Raw genomic sequence first — 22,024 nt, 5'->3', positions numbered from 1 at the left:
TATCAGTGTATTTTTTACTCTGCACCTGTCGCACCTGTCGAGGGTTTTTGGCTCTGATGTTCTGCAGTGGACAGAGTGTAATGTTGTATCATTGGTTTGTTTGTCCCACAGAGAGGAGAGCGCAGAGGGCCCCAGAGGAGACTGTGACCTGGACTCTGTTTTCAAGGTTTGTACCAAAAGCGTCACATGGTCAGAAACATCTAGAGGAGATTCCACCTGCAGAGTGGATCCCAGGGCCTGACCTGCTCCTCTGTGTTCTCTGTGTTTCAGCGTCTGGAGGAGCAGGTCCTGGATTATGTCAAACAGCAGCTGCAGAGGCTCCACAGGCTCCTGGCCTCAGATTACCCAGAATGCTCTGAGAGTGAGGAGGAGGAGCCGAGCAGAGAGGCGGTTCTGAACATCATCTTGGACTTCCTGAGGAGGATGGACCAGGAGCAGCTGGTCCAGCGTCTGCAGAACAGTAAAGCCACGTTTCCACTGATGCTAACGACTATGTTGAGCCTTAGCAACACAAAGCTAGCAAAGCACGTTAGCAACAGCTGTTTCCTGTTTATCGCTGCACAGCACTAGATTTGTCAAGAGCCACAATCTGATATTTCCAGGTCATAAAGCGTCTGACATGATCCAAAGCCAAAGCATGAGATAAAGAGAGGTTCAAACGCGGCGTAGAGGCTTTGAGAGAAGTGAAAACTTTATTGTTCACATATGTGGAAATATGATATCCATTTGTATAAATATAAAAAGCAATGGAGATAAAAGTGTGCCTTGCAGAGAACCTTTATTCAAGAGTAATTTCTGAAATATCAGCACCAATAGTCACTCTTTGGGACAATTGGACAAAAAGTCTCTGACCCATTTGATAATGTCTCCATTAACACGAGGTCCATAAACCTGTTCAGTAAAATATGTACATGCATAGAACTGAAAGCTGATGTCAAGTCCACAAAGAGGATTCTAGCATAATGGTCAGGGGCCTGAAGGTGCTTTGCTCAAGTGTTATATAGAGTGATGGCTGCATCTTCTGTACTTCTGACTTTCATATGCAACTGTTAGATGTCCAAACAGTTGGATACAGAGGACATGATGTTTTTACTCACAGTTTGCTCCAAACACTTCCATAAAACGAAGGAAAGTGCTTTTGGGTGAAAATCTTTCAGTTCAGATGATCCAGGTTTTTTAGGGACAGGCACAAGGAAGATGTGCTGCTAAAGCACAAATCTACACACTTTTTTACTGACTGAACTAGTCTATTGTAGGGCTGGGAATCGCTGGGTACCTCACGATATGATACACGATACATGGCTCACGATACGATAATATCGCGATATGGCGATACTGCAGCAATACTGCAATTATCGATATATTGTCTATAATAACTCTCAATATATATCATATGTTAAGAAGGCTCCATAAGAAACTGTCATGCTGGCCCTTTAAGGGGCAGAGCCTAGAGCACCGCTGAGGGCTGTGTGCAAGGTCCGAGAGGAGAGAGAGAGAAGAGTTTGGTGCGTCGGAATCATGGATCAAGTGCTTCCTGCTTCCGAAGAGTGCACACGCTTTTTCGCTCGCTCCGCTTGCTATCGCTGCTTTCCTTATTTATTTTGCTTTTTAATCAGTTTTTGTCTTCCAAACATTTTTGCTTTAGACTTTTTCAAGTAAACCAAGGATTTTAAGAACATTTTTCCAGTTTTAACGACATATCTGACGCCAGCGACATGTCCGGGAGAAGAAGGGAGAAAGACTGTGAACGCTGTCGGAAATATCCACAAGAAATTAATGAGCTGAAAACACGGATATTTGTTTTGGAATCTGAAAAAGTTGTTCACGATACAATTCCTGTGTCAACCGATGGTAAGAAGAGCACACTTTTTACAAGGAAAACTGCTACTTTCAACCTAAACCGCAGTGACTCTGTGTCGTTTCCAAAACTGTCTAAAAACCAGAAAGACCAGGCTGTTTCTTGGAACAAACTTGGAACAAAGCCTAAACGATACAAAGATAACGTGAAGTCACCTAAAATACAGCTCACAAACAGATTTTTACCACTTTCAGAGATGGAATTAAATGAAAAAAGGAAAGATGACGTGGCCAAAATACAGCAAGGAGGAACTGTGCCACAAGCCAAGGTCATACGGATTGTTTTGATTGGAGACGGAGCGATAAGTCACGTGACGCATGAAAAGATAAACACACATTCTTTTCCAAGCGCCACTGTTTCTGAGAGAACGTCACTCCTTCCAAATATTATGGCTAAGCATGGAGGAGCTAAACAGCTGATTGTGCACGTGGGTGCAGTGGACATGCGGCGGGAACAGACTGAAGTTTTGAAAAAAGACTTCTTGAAGTTATTCGACGTGCTTGATAAAATGGAACTCAAAACATTCATAAGTGGACCTCTTCCAAACATCGACAGGAGGATAAACAAGTTTAGCCGGCTTCTTCAGCTGAACATATGGCTGTCCAAAGAGTGTGCCCCGAGAGGACTACACTACATTAAGAACTTCTATCTATTCTGGAAACGAGAGGACCTGTTTAAGAGAAATGGCCCCCACCTATGCAGAGGTGGAGTGAGGGTGCTGACAGAGAACCTGCTCCACGCTCTGAGGCATTGGACTGGGCCTGGACAGGGTCCTGAGCAGATAGTTAGAGGAAAGAGGAATGAGAGAAGAATTCCTGCTCCATCAGCCAGAGACCGAGCCAATGTTTCAACATCAACAGCACCACAACCTCAGCCTCCACCAAAGGATTCATCAGCAGCTGCTCCACCGCCACCAGCAAAGGATTCAGCTCCAGCTGCTCCACATTCACCTCCACCGCCTCCAGCAAAGGAACAATTTTCAAAGGCCTTGGACCCATCTGTGACAGGCCCAACAACATCCCTGTCATTGCCCCTGCCTTCAGACCATCCCTGGGTTCCCCCTGCAACATCTACTCCCACTAAAGATTCATCATTCTCCTGCCATTTTTGAAAGTCTGATCAAATCAGGCATTAAGATGGCTCCACTCACGCCCAATATAGCAAGATCAAGGGCTATGTCAATACTTATCAACTCTTCCCTGCACAAGCCGACTACACCAACAAAAGCCCCACCACCCATCCCCCCTTGCCTCTCACCTGGTCCCAAACTCTCCTTGGCTACAAAAGCCCCACCACCCATCCAACCTCGCCTTTCACCTGGTATCTCCCATAGCTAGGATGCACTGGGTCTCAGCGTTGCCGGAACTTATTGTCATATTAAAAATCAAACCAACCCGGGGCCCTATGTAAAAAGAGCCCCCCCTAGTGCTATTTCTGTAGTCACATCATCACACAGATGGAAAAACAAAATGCGAGTCAGGCCCAATCTGAGAAATGTGATTCATATTCCCTGTGAAAAGATAAAGCCCAGTCCCACAGAAACTAGTCTGAAACTTGCTGTGCTAAATGTCAGATCCTTATGTAACAAATCACTCTTAATTAATAATTTTATTTCTCCTTATAATCTTGATTTTATGTTTTTAACTGAAACATGGCTTGACAAAAACACAGGGAATGTAGTTCTGATAGAATCTGCTCCACCCAACTTTAAGTTTGAATCTGAAACACGAGAAAACAAAAAAGGGGGTGGAGTCTGTGCTGTCTTTAGAGATGAAATAATTACCCGCAGGTTGTCTTTTGGGGTGTTTTCATCATTTGAGTATGTATCCTTTAAAATGGAGCTAAAACAGTCTCCATCCATTCTCTTCATTGTTTTATACAAGCCTCCCCAGCACTGCCAAAGTTTTATTGATGATTTTACTGAGATGCTTTCAGTTGTATGCACAGACTTTGATGGTTTGGTCATTACAGGTGATTTCAATGTGCATGTTGATAATGTTTGTGACAGAAACGCTAAAGAGCTTGATGCTGTCCTTGAAACCTTCAGTCTTACTCAGCATGTGAGAGGCCCCACCCACAGCAAAGGACACACTCTAGATCTCATAATTACAAAGGGGGCAAATATTTCAAATGTTAATGTGATCGATGTTGCTCTGTCTGATCATTTCTGTGTCTTCTTTGACCTGTCTGTTTCTCCCAAACCACCGGTTGGTCCTGCAGTTGTTCAGAGGAGACACATAAGTGATGGCACAGGTGCACTGTTTATGGAAATGATAAACTTTGAAAATGTCTCATGTTCTAATGTAAATGATTTGTTGAACTCTGTTACATCTAGTGTTTTGAATGTTCTGGACACCACCGCCCCTATGAAGGCTAAAATGGTTAAAAACAAGCAGAAGACGCCATGGAGAAATGATGATTCGGTCAGGGCACAGAAAAGGGAGTGCCGCAGGGCCGAACGGAAATGGCGCAAGTCAAAGCTCCAGGTTCAAAAAGAGATTTACAAAGAGAAGCTGAACATGTACAACCTAATCTTATGTAGAACTAGGGAAAGCTATTTCTCTGAAATAATTGGAAGCTGCAGTAACAACTCGCGTGTCCTGTTTGCCACAGTAAACAGATTAACAAACCCTCCAGCTCAGCTGCCGTTAGAACTCATTTCCACATCCAAGTGTAATGAGTTTGCATTATTTAATGACAAAGTTCAGGGCATTAAAAATGCTATAAATCCCACAATGCAAAAAATTACCCTAAAACCACCAAGACACTTAGAGCTGACTCACTTTGCACCTGTAACTGACACAACTGTCCATGAGATCATCACCAGTCTGAGTTCATCTACATGCTGCCTCGATGTTTTACCCACCAGATTTCTAAAGTCTGTGCTGAACAGTTTGTTAGCACCACTCACTCACATAGTTAACATGTCGCTTCAATCTGGAACATTCCCAATGTCTTTGAAAAGAAGAGCAGTCTTGATGCCGCAGTACTGAGTAATTACCGGCCCATCTCTAATCTGCCATTTTGCGGCAAAGTCCTTGAAAAGGTTGTTTACCAACAGCTCACGGATTTTCTCTTAATAAACAACTCATTTGATGTTTTTTCAGTCAGGTTTTAGACCTCATCACAGCACTGAGACTGCTCTTGTCAAGGTGACAAATGACATCCGCCTGAACACTGACACGGGCAAAGCCTCAGTCTTAATTCTGTTGGATCTGAGTGCTGCTTTTGACACTGTCGATCATGGGATCCTCTTACAGAGACTAGAGGACTGGGTGGCAATCACTGGCACTGCCCTAAACTGGTTAAGGTCCTATCTGGAAGACAGGAAGTACTTTGTTGAAATTGGTAGCTGTGTCTCAGACCACATGACCCTGACCTGTGGAGTGCCCCAAGGGTCAGTCCTGGGTCCCCTTCTGTTCAACCTCTACATGCTGCCGTTAGGTCAGTTGATACGCAGTGAAAATGTGTCCTATCACAATTATGCAGACGACACTCAGATCTATGTTTCACTGTCGGCAGGTGAATATGGACCAGTAGATTCACTCTGTCACTGCACCCAACAGATCAGTTTGTGGATGCAAAACAACTTTCTCCAGCTGAACTCAGACAAGACTGAAATAATCGTTTTTGGCCCACAGAAACAAAGAGAAAGTGTTAGCGGTCACCTCCAGAGTCTCGCTCTAAAACCTACAAATCAAGTTAGAAATCTGGGGGTAATAATGGACTCAGACTTGAACTTTAATAGCCACGTCAAATCATAACATCAGCAGCTTTTTACCATCTAAAAAACATTGCCAAAATCAAAAATATAGTGTCAAAACCAGATTTAGAGAGACTTATCCATGCGTTTGTCTCCAGTAGATTAGACTACTGTAACGGCCTGCTCACTGGCCTCTCCAAACGAGTTGTAAAACAGCTGCAGTACATCCAGAACGCTGCTGCTCGGGTCCTGACTAGAACCAGGAAGTACCATCACATTAGTCCTGTTCTCAGGTCTCTGCACTGGCTCCCTGTGGCTCAGAGAATAGACTTTAAAGCAGCTCTGCTTGTGTACAAGTCTCTCCATGGCCTAGCACCAAAGTACATCTTGGATATGTTAGTGCCATATGAACCATCTCGGACTCTAAGGACCTCAGGGACAGGCCTCCTGCTGGTGCCAGAGTCAGGACAAAACATGGGGAATCTGCATTTCAGTTTTATGCAGCTAAAATCTGGAACAGTCTTCCTGAAGATGTGAGACAGGCTTCTACTCTGACAATGTTCAAATCTAAGCTAAAAACAGTTTTGTCTAGCTGCGCATATGACTGAAAGGATTTTTTCTTTGCACTCTTCTCTTTTGTTTGTGATTTTATTAGTTTAGACAATCAGTTGGATTAATAATGTTTGATTTAGTTAATTTTATTGTATTTCTGTTTCTGTAATTTCTTTGTGATTTGAATGCATTTTTCCTGCTGTGTGAAGCACTTTGAATTGCCTTGTGTATGGAAGGTGCTCTACAAATAACCTTGCCTTGCCTTATAATATCGGAGTTCGCCATCAATGTATTGATAAGTTTACAGTTTAAATTAGCAGTTCGTTTGCCTCCCTAGTATAGCAGTGTGTGCGTGATATAAGACCACACACCCCCTCATAATATACGCTCTGTGTGTGCGTGAGATAAGACCACACACCCCCTCATAATATACCCTCTGTGTGTGCGTGATATAAGACCACACGCCCCCTCATAATATACCCTCTGTGTGTGCGTGAGATAAGACCACACACCCCCTCATAATATACCCTCTGTGTGTGCGTGAGATAAGACCACACACCCGCATAATGTACCCTCTGTGTGTGCATGATATAAGACCATACACCCGCATAATATACCCTCTGTGTGTGATATAAGACCACACACCCTCATACCCTCTGTGTGTGCGTGATATGAGACCACACACCCCCTCATAATATACCCTTTGTGTGTGTGTGATATAAGACCACACCCCCCGCATAATATACCCTCTGGGTGTGGGTATAATATACCCTCTGTGTGTGCGTGATATAAGACCACACCCCCCCGCATAATATACCCTCTGGCAAACAAGATGTAAAGAAAAGCCATCATTAAACTACCCTCAATGAAACAGCGACTCTTCATTTGAGTTCCACACATGTACACAGCGATTCACGCCGGGCTTTGAGGGGCTTTCTCAAACAGCTGTAGGTGATGCCACGAGAGTGGGCTGTGTGCTTGTTGGTCGTGTTTCCTGTGTACCAAACTTTTGAAACGCAGTTATTGCATATTGCATAGCCCTTTTCGAGCTTTGTACCATCTGTGCTGTAACAGAAGCCAAAGTGAGTCCATACTTTGGACTTAAACGTTGCTGGTGCATCTCGCGTCTCACTTTTGCTTTCTTAATCTGACGCTGCCATTTCCGTCTCCGTGTACGACTTCTTCTTCCGCCCACGGGCAAACTCGCCTTGTGCGGCCCCTAGCTAACGCCAAGGAAGTGTCTCAACATAGGATTGGTGAAAAGAGCTCTTTATAGCGGCTTTTACAACGTTCAAAGATCGATACTTGACGAGAACGTATCGATAATTAATCGCGGGAGAAAATATCACGATATATTTAATAATAATATCACGATATATATATCACGCCATATTGATATTCTGGCGCACCCCTAGTCTTTTGCAAACATATTTATTACTTAAATGTACTTATGGAATTAGAAACAGCTGGTATTGGCTGATAAAGACTTGTCTTGCACTGATCAGAAAGTGAACCAGAGCTCTCTTATCTGGATTCAAATGTTTCTGCTGTTTCAAAGTGTGTGTGTTACAGCTGTGAGGGTAAAAGAAGTAACAAAACAAAGACGAACAATTGTGAAATAAAGTTTGTTCAATAAACAGGAACGCAAAGGTAAATGAACAAACACATACATGACTAAAAAAACAAGTTAAGTGTTTCTAAAATATACAAGTCACACAGGCCAAAGAAAACAAAGGCCCATGAACAGAATCAAAGTGACAACTTAAAAGGAGACACATAACAAACGAACAAACTACAAATGTCTCAAACACAAAGTCAGGCGATGAACGAGAAGATGAATGGCCTTGAGCAGCTGAAACACGTGTCCTTAAATACTGGGAGGGGCTGCAGGTGAAGACTGGATTGGCCCATCAACCACAGGAAATAGGAAACCAACATGTCCCCCATTACAGCCATGTTGGGAAGGGAACATTTACAGTCAAACACACAACAGGGAAGATGGGGGCCGTAACAGTGGGTTTAACCCAGTGTGTCCAGTTACACGTCTGATACAGATTTCTCTTTTTACAGGTCTGTGTTCTAAGGTTCAGAGAGAAGTGAAGACTCGTCTGGTACAGAAGTTCAGCCGTGTGTGTGAGGGCATCGCTAAAGAAGGAAACTCCTCTGAACTAAAGCAGATCTTCACAGAGCTGTACATCACAGAGGGAGAGGCCACAGAGCAACATGAGGTCACACACATCGACACCAAGTCCAGGAAACTGGCCTCTGCAGAGACCGCCATCAAGTGTGAAGACATGTTTAAACTCCCAATCAGAGAAGAACCAATGAGTGCACAGACAAAGGGACCAATCAGAGTCGTGCTGACGAAGGGCGTAGCTGGAGTGGGGAAAACAGTGCTGACTCAGAAGTTCAGTCTGGACTGGGCTGAAGGCAGGACCAACGAGGAGCTCCAGCTGCTGTTCCCGTTCACATTCAGAGAGCTCAATGTGCTCAGAGACAAACGGTTCAGCCTGGTGGAGCTGCTGCACTACTTCTTCAGTCCATCCAAAGCTCTCTGCAGCTTCCAACAGCTCCAGGTGCTCTTCATCTTTGACGGTCTGGACGAATGCAGACTTCCTCTGGACTTCATCCAAACCCGGGTCTTGAGCGACCCCACAGAGTCCAACTCAGTGAATGTGCTGCTGGTAAACCTCATCAGGGGAAGCCTGCTTCCCTCCGCTCGCCTCTGGATAACCACGCGCCCCGCGGCGTCCAATCAAATCCCTGCTGATTGCGTCTCCATGGTGACAGAGGTGCGAGGGTTTGCTGACCCGCAAAAGGAGGAGTACTTCAGGAAGAGGTTCAGAGACGAGCGGCAGGTCACACTCGTTCTCTCCCACATCAAGAGCATCCGCAGCCTCCACATCATGTGCCACATCCCGGTCTTCTGCTGGATCCTCTCCACAGTTATACAGAAGCTTCTGGAACAAACAGAGGAACCAGCAGAGCTGCCCCAGACTCTCACACAGATGTACGTCCACTTCCTGGTAGTGCAGGCCAAAGTAAAGAACATCAAGTATCACCAGCGATCTGGGGCAGACCTTCCCTGGACTCCAGAGACCAGGGAGATGGTAAAGTCTCTGGGAAAAGTGGCCTTTGAGCAGCTGCAGAAAGGAAACCTGATCTTCTACGAGAGTGACTTGAGCGAGTGTGGGCTGGACGCTGCAGCGGCCTCAGTGTACTCCGGAGTGTTCACACAGGTCTTTAGAGAGGAGCCAGGCTTCTACCAGGACAAGGTCTACTGCTTCATCCATCTGAGTGTGCAGGAGTTTCTGGCTGCTCTTCACGTCCATCACACTTTCTTCAGCTCTGGAAAGAACCTGCTGTCACCAGACTCCTCTAAAAAAACTTTCTACAGCTCTGCTGTGAACAAGGCCTTACAAAGTCCAAACGGACACCTGGACCTGTTCCTGCGCTTACTCCTGGGGCTGTCTCTGCCGACCAATCAGAGTCTGCTGCAGGGTCTGCTGACTCACACAGGAAGTGGCTCTCAGACCATTCAGAGGCTGCTGAAGGGTCTGCTGTCTCACACAGGAAGTGGCTCTCAGACCAATCAAGAGACAGTAAAATACCTCAAACAGAAGCTCAATGATGAGGGTCTGTCTACAGAGAGAAGCCTGAACCTGTTCCACTGTCTGAACGAGCTGAACGATCCCAGTCTGGTGCAGGACATCCAAAACACCCTGAGAGAAGGACGCCTGAAGGCAGATGAACTGTCTCCAGCTCAGTGGTCAGCTTTGGCCTTTTTCTTACTGTCCACAGACTCAGACCTGGAGGAGTTTGACCTGAGGAAATACTGTCCCTCAGAGAAGGCTCTGCTGAATCTGCTGCCGGTCATCAAGGCCTCCACCAAAGCCATGTGAGTACAGACCACACTGTGGCAGAGTGGTTAGAACTCTCAACTCAAAATGAAGATTAAATCCAAACAGCAGAACATTTCAGGGTGATGTGTCCAACAAGACCAGCTAACATTTGAAAACACTGGTACTTAAACATGTCCTCGAGTCCATATAATCTAAAGTTCAACCACACAAAGTCTTACATAAGACTCTCATGTGCTTTGGTGCACTTCCTCCAACGCCGTCACAGAAGCACAGATCAGACTGACATCAGCCAAACAGACCTCACAGTCGACACTTTGTTCACGATCAATTGTGAGTGTCTAATATCCCTCTCTGTCCTCAGTCTTTCCGGCTGTAACCTGACAAACAGCATCTGTGGTCCTCTGGCCTCAGTCCTCAGCTCCTCCAGTCTCAAACACCTGGACCTGAGTCTAAATGACCTCCAGGACTCGGGAGTGGAGCTACTGTGTGATGGACTGAAGAGCGCCCCCTGCAGACTGGAGACTCTCAGGTTAGATCAGCTACACTGCTCTTCCAGTGTTAGTTTGTCTATTAGTCTATTCACATCTCTATTCTATTTACCTTTAGAACTTGCATTTAATGTGTTTCTTTAATTAAGAAGTTAATAAAGAAGTTGGTCCCTTGTAGAAAAATATTCAGTTGTAGTCATGTGGTCTTTGTTTTTATGTCGGTGTAATCCCTCATCCGTCCAGGAGTGTTCCATTGTAGAAAAAGGTTCAGTTGTAGTCATCTGGACTCAATTTAGAAAAAAGCTAGACATTTCGACTCTCTTCCAAGAGTCATTGTCAATAAGCAAATTTAGGCTGTGAACTCAGATATTTATTCTATTCTGCGGTAAATCCAGCCCATTGGGCGGGCCCTCCTGAGGTAGAAAAAGTTGTTTGTTTCAACAGAAACTTACCCTCTTTGTTTCTAACAAGTTTACTATCAGTCCTTTAATGGGCTATTAGTCTCCCCCTTGTTTTCTGTGACCCTGGCTCACACACCCTGAGAACCTGATTAGCATCCGAATGTCCTGGACCTCTACCTCTCCAGGAGTTCAAGATTCCATTATAGACTATAGGCAAGTTGAAGCTTAATCCTCCATTTCTGTTTAAAGAATGTCTTTCTTTTTTAACAAAAATAGCTTCCTTAACTCCTAATTCAAACCTTTACCTCACCGTCTTCAAAGGAGTGATTAGAGCAGTGGTCCCCAAACTTTTTGACTCGAGGGCCACATTGGGTTCTAAAATTTGACCTGGGGGCCGGGCCAGGAAAATATGGATGGTGTGTTTGTGTGAACTAATGAATGACTATAAATTACACGCAAGATTTGACCTGTAACTTGTAACAAAGCAAACAAATGCAAGGCTCAATGTACAAATTGTTTTCCAAATGCGCATTAAATATTGATTAATTTAATCACATTTCAGTTGAATAAACAGAGCAGGACAAAGCAGTGTTGTTGATCTCCCTGTTTTGCATCAAAGTCTGGTGTAAGTTTTGTTGTGGCAATTCTCAGGATGGATCCTTTGGTGTTGGTCAGTGAAGCTGGATCTGTGACGTTTGTTCATGTTCATGACACTGAATGTCTCACATATGTAGGTCGAGCCAAACAAGACCAGCATCTTCTGTACGTTCTCCGGAGGATTTCTTTCGTTCAGTGAAGCATAAAAGTCGTTAAGTTTAAGAGTGTTGGACCGTTTTTTTATTAGCATTTCTTCTACCCATAAATTATCTAGTAGTAACAGCATGGAATGATTAATATCCATAAATAAAAAATCTTAATAAATGTCACCAGAATATGTAAACATTTTGACTTTAATGTTACATTTTTGCTCTTCTGTCCTTCTCACGTCTCCAGTGGTTGGACACTTTGTTCAGGTTGATGCTGCGTTTGCTTCTTGCTTTGACTTTATGCTCATCAACTGCTCCAAAATGTGCCACTTCATGACCATTTCTGGATGATATGATTGATTAAACTAACAGGGTCGCACCTGTCATAAACCACAGGTGCCCACGTTGTAACATGACATATTTACACAGAAATAAACACAGTTTTTATGCGTCTTTTAAACCGGGGGTCTCATGGCGCACGCGGCGCACCCGCGGTCCTGCTTTAGACCCGCTTTAGAACAAATCACAGCTGTCTCTAGTGTCCCCTCTGTCCTTGAAGACGCTGTTCTGGCTGATTTACCTGTGTCTTCACATCAGGATCATCTGTTCCTGAGCTCGTACTCATCGAGTGAGTGTTACGTTGTGACATGAGATATTTACACAGAAATATGGTCCAGATAATGACTCGTGAGTCAGGTCTGGCCAAGAAAGTCTCATTTACACAATAGTGGCTTGCCAGTTGTCTATTGAACGTGCCTGCGGTCCACGCTGCGCCTCGGGCCGCGGTTCGCTCTGCGGGACTAATAGGGCTAATTTCTCAGTAAATATGATTCTGATTGTAATAAAACACACAACGTTTTGAACTAATAATTTAGAGAACACGACGTGTCCCCTGGACAGTGCTTCTACTGTCGTCAAGATCTACAAGGTGCTTGATTTGCCCCAGTGGCCGTTTGTGGTGAATTTTATTTTCTGCGCGCCATTGATCTTATGTGCGAGCAGTGCGCAATTGCGCAGGCGCAGCTTAGAGGGAACAGTGTCATCTCTTGGGGAAATGTGGGCATTACAGGCGAAAGGTCTTGTTTAAAATAAATAGAGACTTCATATTGTCTAAAAAATCTCTGCATTTTTTCAGACAGTCCTGAGACATAAGGGATAGAAACACCCTGCCTTCTCTGTTCAGTTTCCCTTTTGTCCTGCTTGTCCTGCTCCTCTCTGTTTTTATAAAACAAAGGTCTAGCCCATACTAAAGTAACACAGAAAAAACAATATATGTGCAGTTTTGGCAGTTTATAAACTATACATAAACTGACAATTATTCAGAAACCCAGAAATTACACCCTGGCTTTTCTGACCTTTCTCACACAATCATGCCATATTCAATTACACCTCCTAGCTCCCAGAACTAACTAACATACAGTCTCTTTCTCCTTGCTCCCTAAGTTGTTTTTCTCTCTCTTTCTGTCATAATCTCATAATGTACCACTCTCTGCATGTTGCCTGTTTATGTCCTGTCTTTTTGTCTGTCAATTTGTGTAAAATCTCATTGTTCAGTGTCTGTTTAGGTCTGTATTCTTCAGCACCATTACTACCTCTCAGCTCAACCTCAAGGGAAAAGAATGGAAAACATGCTATGCAAGATATAACACACATGCATCTAACACTGATGACCAAAAACACACACAACATATCCCTTCAACTTGACAATATCATACAGAAGAAAACACAATTCCAAATTCAACAACTGAAATATAATGGTTTTCAATACAGCAATAAAGTAAATAATAAATATTTGGCAAATCTACTCCAACACAAAAAAGAAACATTTATCATCCCCTCCATTTTGGACTCTGCAGGAAACATTAATCAAGACCCACAGGATATAAACAACAGTTTTCGGAATTTTTACATCAACCTCTATCGCCCCACTCACCAACCAACACAACTGGAAATAGAATGTGACTTTACCCAAATTAACTAAAGAACAAACTGCTTTTTATATTTCATTTGAAGCTATTCTGCGTTGTCGGCGGTACCTTTATAAAAAATAAAAAAGATAATAATTTATTTTGTTTATATTGTAGAATTCAATAGTCTAAGTGCGGCAGATCCGTAAACCAAGTAATAAAATAACTGTGGCCTTATTAAAAATGTTTTAAGGTTGCAAAAGCTGTGTTCTCTCTTCCACGATGATCACTTTGAATTTGTCTTTATCCACAGACGCGGCCTCTCCGTGCAGAGGAACAATTTTAAAGGAACAATAGAGGATTTTTCGCCGATTTTTCAAGTGTCAGTTAGTCCCTTTTTAAAAAAGACGTACATAAGACTCTCGTGTGCTTTGATTCACTTCCTCCGGCGGCGTCACAGAAGCACAGATCAGACTGACATCAGCCAAACGGACCTCACAGTCGACACTTTGTTCACGATCAGCTGTGAGTGTGCTCTAATATCCCTCTCTGTCCTCAGTCTGTCCGGCTGTAACCTGACAAACAGCATCTGTGGTCCTCTGGCCTCAGTCCTCAGCTCCTCCAGCCTCACACACCTGGACCTGAGTCAAAATTACCTCCAGGACTCAGGAGTGGAGCTGCTGTGTGATGGACTGAAGAGCGCCCCCTGCAGACTGGAGACTCTCAGGTTAGATCAGCTACACTTTGCTCCAACAGTGTTGGTTTGTCTATTAGTCAATTGACATTTCTATTCTATTCACCTTTAGAACTTGCATTTAAAGTTCTATTTTTATTAAGAAAGTAATAAAGAAGATGGTCCCTTGTAGAAAAATATTCAGTTGTAGTCATGTGGTCTTTGTTTTTATGTCGGTGTAATCCCTCATTCGTCCAGGAGTGTTCCATTGTAGAAAAAGGTCTAGATGTAGTCATCTGGACTCAGTTTAGAAAAAAGCTAGACGTTTCGACTCTCATCAAAGAGTCATTGTCAATAAGTGAATTTAGGCTGTGAACTCAGATATTTATTCTATTCTGTGGTAAGTCCAGCCCATCGGGCGGGCCCTCCTGAAGTAAAAAAAGCAGTTTCTTTCAACAGAAACTTACCCTCTTTGTTTCTAACAAGCCTTTTGTTTACTATCAGCCCTTTAATGGGCTATTAGTCTCCCCCTTGTTTTTGTCTGTCCCTGGCTCACTCTCCTTGAGGACCCGATTAGCATCCGAATGTCCTGCACCTCTACCTCTCCAGGAGTTCAAGATTCCATTATAGACTGTAGGGTAATTATACTTGTTTCTTGCTCACACATTTGTACCAAGATGGAATGTATATTCTTTGGGACTAGCCATTTCATCGTGGACAACACGTGTAGCACTTTAGGTAGTTAATGTTCATATTTATATTTAAAAGGGCACCATCTGAAGCTTGTTCAGCAAAACATTAATATCTACTCAGTCTCATTCTCTGAAGGGGAGTACACGATTCATTGACCGACAATTATAATTCTATAAAGATCAATACAAAGGCTCTATAAACCAGGATGGTTTTGTGTGGTTTAATAAACAAAGATATAAAATCAATTAATGACACATTTGGTTACACAGGCGGTGCCTGGGCTCAACTTAGTCAGAAGAAATGCTGGTATTAAGAATTAGGTTTTGATTGGTTTTAGGGAATAATTTTAAATAGTAAATATTTGGCAAATCTACTCCAACACAAAAAAGAAACATTTATCATCCCCTCCATTTTAGACTCTGCAGGAAACATTAATCAAGACCCACAGGATATAAACAACAGTTTTCGGAATTTTTACATCAACCTCTATCGCCCCACTCACCAACCAACACAACTGGAAATAGAATGTGACTTTACCCAAATTAACTAAAGAACAAACTGCTTTTTATATTTCATTTGAAGCTATTCTGCGTTGTCGGCGGTACCTTTATAAAAAATAAAAAAGATAATAATTTATTTTGTTTATATTGTAGAATTCAATAGTCTAAGTGCGGCAGATCCGTAAACCAAGTAATAAAATAACTGTGGCCTTATTAGAAATGTTTTAAGGTTGCAAAAGCTGTGTTCTCTCTTCCACGATGATCCCTTTGAATTTGTTGTTCACATACGCGTCCGCTTCAGTGGTATCCACAGACGCGGCCTCTCCGTGCAGAGGAACAATTTTAAAGGAATAATAGAGGATTTTTCGCCGATTTGAGAACTCAAGTGTCTGTTAGTCCCTTTTAAAAAAAGACGTACATAAGACTCTCGTGTGCTTTGGTTCACTTCCTCCAGCGGCGTCACAGAAGCACAGATTAGACTGACATCAGCCAAACGGACCTCACAGTCGACACTTTGTTCACGATCAGCTGTGAGTGTGCTCTTATATCCCTCTCTGTCCTCAGTCTGTCCGGCTGTAACCTGACAAACAGCATCTGTGGTCCTCTGGCCTCAGTCCTCAGCTCCTCCAGTCTCACACACCTGGACCTGAGTCTAAATGACCTCCAGGACTCAGGAGTGAAGCTGCTGTGTGATGGACTGAAGAGCGCCCCCTGCAGACTGGACACTCTCAGGTTAGATCAGCTTCACTTTGCTCTTCCAGTTGGTTTGTCTATTAGTCTATTGACATTTCCATTCTATTCGCCTTAATTTGCATTTAAAGTTATTTTTTAGGAGTAAGTTTGGGTAATACTAAAATAAATATAATAAATAAATAAATAAAAAAATAACCCTCACCAGGCAAAATCTGTAAAGTAGTCAGCATTATTTGTTTTAACAATTATTATAAATGTTTTAAGGTTGCAAAAGCCGTGTTCCCTCTTCCTCGATGATCACTTTTAATTTGTCGTTTGTCGTTTGCTTCAGCGGTATCCGCAGATGAGGATTTAAAGGAATAATAGAGGATTTTTCGCCTATTTGAGAACTCAAGCATCTGTCAGTCCATTTTTTAAAAATAAGCATGCGCACACTCACCACACTCACCCCCCACCCTCCTGTTGTTTTCCGCTTCCCATCAAACCTTGTGCGTAAGCACCTACAGCTTCACTGCTACATGTGTGTTTGTTTATTAGCGCGACGGATCGCATCATCTGTCGTCAGATACAGATTTCCATCTCTTCTGAGCTCGAACAAAGGTCAGAGGTCATTTTCTACTGTAAATGAAGGAACTCGCTAAACACACTCCGGCATATCAACCACACATGTGCAACCAGGGAAATGTGCTGCTATCCTGGGAACGAGCCTGTAGGTTTGCAGTAGCACGCAGGGAATGATTGACATGTGGAGAACTACTCGGCTGTCCACGCCACGAGGAAATGAGACTCAGATTGCGCGCCAAAAATCATCTATAATTCCTTTAAGTCCAAAGCGTTTCTTAAATTCCTCAAACCAGCCATTGCTGGCATTAAATGGAGAAAACTTACAAACAGCATTTCAGTCACACTGCCAGCGATACATTTGGCAAGCTGGACGCATTCTGTAGCTACTGTACAAGATTGACAATAGTCTACAGTCCCTTAGCCAATCAGAATGCAGAAAACAATGAGCTGTAAAAAAAATTTAAAAAAACACTAAAATGGTGAAATGTGAAGCACGTTATAGCGAGGGACAACTGTACTGCAATACTAATATTTACTGTTTTTGGGCAGAAATAATAACAATTTATTTTCCACAGATTGAGGACTTGTGGCCTGTCGTCTCTCAGCTGTGGTCCTCTGGCCTCAGTCCTCAGCTCCTCCAGTCTCACACACCTGGACCTGAGTCTAAATGACCTGCAGGACTCAGGAGTGAAGCTGCTGTGTGATGGACTGAAGAGCGCCCCCTGCAGACTGGACACTCTCAGGTTAGATCAGCTTCACTTTGCTCTTCCAGTTGGTTTGTCTATTAATCTATTGACATTACCATTCTATACACCTTGATTTGCATTTAAAGTTATTTTTTAGGAGTAAGTTTGGGTAATACAGTTGTCCCTCGATTATCATGGGAGTTACGTTCTAAAAAAATAACCCCCACCAGGCAAAATCTGTAAAGTAGTCAGCATTATTTGTTTTAACAATTATTATAAATGTTTTAAGGTTGCAAAAGCCGTGTTCCCTCTTCCTCGATGATCACTTTTAATTTGTCATTTGTCGTTTGCTTCAGCGGTATCCGCAGATGAGGATTTAAAGGAATAATAGAGGATTTTTCGCCGATTTGAGAACTCAAGCGTCTGTCAGTTCATTTTTTAAAAATAAGCATGCGCACACTCACCACACTCACCCCCCACCCTCCTGTTGTTTTCCGCTTCCCATCAAACCTTGTGCGTAAGCACCTACAGCTTCACTGCTACTTGTGTGTTTGTTTATTAGCGCGATGGATTGCATCATCTCTCGTCAGATACAGATTTCCATCTCTTCTGAGCTCGAACACAGTCTTTCTCTGAGGTCATTTTCTACTGTAAATGAAGGAACTCGCTAAACACACTCCGGCATATCAACCACACATGTGCAGCCAGGGAAATGTGCTGCTATTCTGGGAACGAGGCTGTAGGTGTGCAGTAGCACGCAGGGAATGATTGACATGTAGAGAACTACTCGGCTGTCCACGCCACAAGGAAATGAGACTCAGATTGCGCGCCAAAAATCATCTATAATTCCTTTAAGTCCAAAGCGTTTCTTAAATTTCTCAAACCAGCCATTGCTGGCATTAAATGGAGAAAACTTACAAAGAGCATTTCAGTCACACTGCCAGCGATACATTTGGCAAGCTGTACGCATTCTGTAGCTACTGTACAAGATTGACAATAGTCTACAGTCCCTTAGCCAATCAGAATGCAGAAAACAATGAGCTGTAAAAAAACAAACAAAAAAACCCACTAACAAATCTGTAAAAACAGCAAGGTGGTGAAATGTGAAGCATGTTATAGCGAGGGACAACTGTACTGGCAAGGCAAGGCAAGTTTATTTGTAGAGCACATTTCATACACAAGGCAATTCAAAGTGCTTCACAGCAGGAAAAATGCATTCAAATCACAAAGAAATTACAGAAACAGAAATACAATAAAATTAACTAAATTAAAAATTATCAATCCAACAGATTTTCTAAACTAATAAAATCACAAACAAAAGAGAAGAGTGCAAAGAAAAAATCCTTTCAGTCATATGCGCAGCTAAACAAAACTGTTTTTAGCTTAGATTTGAACATTGTCAGAGTAGAAGCCTGTCTCACATCTTCAGGAAGACTGTTCCAGATTTTAGCTGCATAAAACTGAAACGCAGATTCCCCATGTTTTGTCCTGACTCTGGGCACCAGCAAGAGGCCGGTCCCTGAGGTCCTCAGAGTCCGAGATGGTTCATATGGCACTAACATATCCAAGATGTACTTTGGTGCTAGGCCATGGAGAGACTTGTACACAAGCAGAGCTGCTTTAAAGTCTATTCTCTGAGCCACAGGGAGCCAGTGCAGAGACCTGAGAACAGGACTAATGTGATCATACTTCCTGGTTCTAGTCAGGACCCGAGCAGCAGCGTTCTGGATGTACTGCAGCTGTTTTACAACTCGTTTGGAGAGACCAGTGAGCAGGCCGTTACAGTAGTCTAATCTACTGGAGACAAACGCATGGATAAGTCTCTCTAAATCTGGTTTTGACACTAAATTTTTGATTTTGGCAATGTTTTTTAGATGGTAAAAAGCTGCTGATGTTATTGATTTGACGTGGCTATTAAAGTTCAAGTCTGAGTCCATTATTACCCCCAGATTTCTAACTTGGTTTGTAGGTTTTAGAGCGAGACTCTGGAGGTGACCGCTAACACTTTCTCTTTGTTTCTGTGGGCCAAAAACGATTATTTCAGTCTTGTCTGAGTTCAGCTGGAGAAAGTTGTTTTGCATCCACAAACTGATCTGTTGGATGCAGTGACAGAGTGAATCTACTGGTCCATAGTCACCTGCCGATAGTGAAACATAGATCTGAGTGTCGTCTGCATAATTGTGATAGGACACATTTTCACTGCGTATCAACTGACCTAACGGCAGCATGTAGAGGTTGAACAGAAGGGGACCCAGGACTGACCCTTGGGGCACTCCACAGTTCAGGGTCATGTGGTCTGAGACACAGCTACCAATTTCAACAAAGTACTTCCTGTCTTCCAGATAGGACCTTAACCAGTTTAGGGCAGTGCCAGTGATGCCCACCCAGTCCTCTAGTCTCTGTAAGAGGATCCCATGATCGACAGTGTCAAAAGCAGCACTCAGATCTAACAGAATTAAGACTGAGGCTTTGCCCGTGTCAGTGTTCAGGCGGATGTCATTTGTCACCTTGACAAGAGCAGTCTCAGTGCTGTGATGAGGTCTAAAACCTGACTGAAAAACATCAAATGAGTTGTTTATTAAGAGGAAATCTGTGAGCTGTTGGTAAACAACCTTTTCAAGGACTTTGCCCAAAAATGGCAGATTAGAGATGGGCCGGTAATGACTCAGTACTGCGGCATCAAGACTGCTCTTCTTTAGGAGAGGCTTTATGACCGCAGTTTTCAAAGACATTGGGAATGTTCCAGATTGAAGCGACATGTTAACTATGTGAGTGAATGGTGCTAACAAACTGTTCAGCACAGACTTTAGAAATCTGGTGGGTAACACATCAAGGCAGCATGTAGATGAACTCAGACTGTTGATGATCTCATGGACAGTTTTGTCAGTTACTGGTGCAAAGTGAGTTAGCTCTAAGTGTCTTGGTGGTTTTAGGGTAATTTTTTGCATTGTGGGATTTATAGCACTTTTAATGCCCTGAACTTTGTCATTAAAGAATAATGCAAACTCATTACACTTGGATGTGGAAATGAGTTCTAACGGTAGCTGAGCTGGAGGGTTTGTTAATCTGTTTACTGTGGCAAACTGCAATACTAATATTTACTGTTTTTGGGCAGAATAAATAACAATTTATTTTCCACAGATTGAGGACTTGTGGCCTGTCGTCTCTCAGCTGTGGTCCTCTGGCCTCAGTCCTCAGCTTCTCCAGTCTCACACACCTGGACCTGAGTCTAAATGACCTCCAGGACTCAGGAGTGAAGCTGCTGTGTGATGGACTGAAGAGCGCCCCCTGCAGACTGGACACTCTCAGGTTGGATCAGCTTCACTTTGCTCTTCCAGTTGGTTTGTCTATTAGTCTATTGACATTTCCATTCTATTCACCTTGATTTGCATTTAAAGTTATTTTTTAGGAGTAAGTTTGGGTAATACAGTTGTCCCTCGATTATCATGGAAGTTACGTTCTAAAAAAATACCCCCCACCAGGCAAAATCTGTAAAGTAGTCAGCATTATTTGTTTTAACAATTATTATAAATGTTTTAAAGTTGCAAAAGCCGTGTTCCCTCTTCCTCGATGATCACTTTTAATTTGTCGTTTTTCGTTTGCTTCAGCGGTATCCGCAGATGATGATTTAAAGGAATAATAGAGGATTTTTCGCCGATTTGAGAACTCAAGCGTCTGTCAGTCCATTTTTTAAAAATAAGCATGCGCACACTCACCACACTCACCCCCCACCCTCCTGTTGTTTTCCGCTTCCCATCAAACCTTGTGCGTAAGCACCTACAGCTTCACTGCTACATGTGTGTTTGTTTATTAGCGCGACGGATCGCATCATCTCTCGTCAGATACAGATTTCCATCTCTTCTGAGCTCGAACACAGTCTTTCTCTGAGGTCATTTTCTACTGTAAATGAAGGAACTCGCTAAACACACTCCGGCATATCAACCACACATGTGCAGCCAGGGAAATGTGCTGCTATTCTGGGAACGAGCCTGTAGGTGTGCAGTAGCACGCAGGGAATGATTGACATGTGGAGAACTACTCGGCTGTCCACGCCACGAGGAAATGAGACTCAGATTGCGCGCCAAAAATCATCTATAATTCCTTTAAGTCCAAAGCGTTTCTTAAATTTCTCAAACCAGCCATTGCTGGCATTAAATGGAGAAAACTTACAAAGAGCATTTCAGTCACACTGCCAGCGATACATTTGGCAAGCTGTACGCATTCTGTAGCTACTGTACAAGATTGACAATAGTCTACAGTCCCTTAGCCAATCAGAATGCAGAAAACAATGAGCTGTAAAAAAACAAAGAAAAAAAAACACTAACAAATCTGTAAAAACAGCAAGGTGGTGAAATGTGAAGCATGTTATAGCGAGGGACAACTGTACTGCAATACTAATATTTACTGTTTTTGGGCAGAATAAATAACAATTTATTTTCCACAGATTGAGGACTTGTGGCCTGTCGTCTCTCAGCTGTGGTCCTCTGGCCTCAGTCCTCAGCTCCTCCAGTCTCACACACCTGGACCTGAGTCTAAATGACCTCCAGGACTCAGGAGTGGAGCTGCTGTGTGATGGACTGAAGAGTGCCCCCTGCAGACTGGACACTCTCAGGTGAGACACTCCCATCATGCACTCTGCCCCTAGTGTCCACATGAGTGTAATGCTGTGTGTCTTTAGGCTGTCTGGATGTCTGGTC

The 22,024-nt window shown here is 43.2% G+C and overlaps 1 protein-coding gene across 1 annotated transcript; it reads left to right on the top strand.

Annotated features, from left to right (window-relative positions):
* The first annotated feature begins 351 nt into the window (after positions 1–351).
* Positions 352–21,943, top strand: LOC140381734 (NACHT, LRR and PYD domains-containing protein 12-like). The gene is made up of 8 exons (XM_072465855.1): positions 352–460; positions 8,184–10,011; positions 10,338–10,505; positions 14,078–14,245; positions 15,949–16,116; positions 17,217–17,384; positions 20,469–20,636; positions 21,772–21,943. Exons 1-8 carry the CDS (start codon positions 424–426, stop codon positions 21,941–21,943), a joined length of 2,877 nt encoding a protein of 958 aa, XP_072321956.1. The 5' UTR covers positions 352–423.
* Positions 21,944–22,024: the final 81 nt, after the last annotated feature.

This window comes from Eucyclogobius newberryi, unplaced genomic scaffold (genome assembly GCF_026437365.1).
Source record: "Eucyclogobius newberryi isolate DKJ021-1_F unplaced genomic scaffold, fEucNew1.0.hap1 SCAF_5, whole genome shotgun sequence".
NCBI classification, from domain to species: Eukaryota; Metazoa; Chordata; class Actinopteri; order Gobiiformes; family Gobiidae; genus Eucyclogobius; species Eucyclogobius newberryi.
Note: the sequence above shows the minus strand (reverse complement) of the source record. Positions and strands in the feature narration are given on the sequence as shown.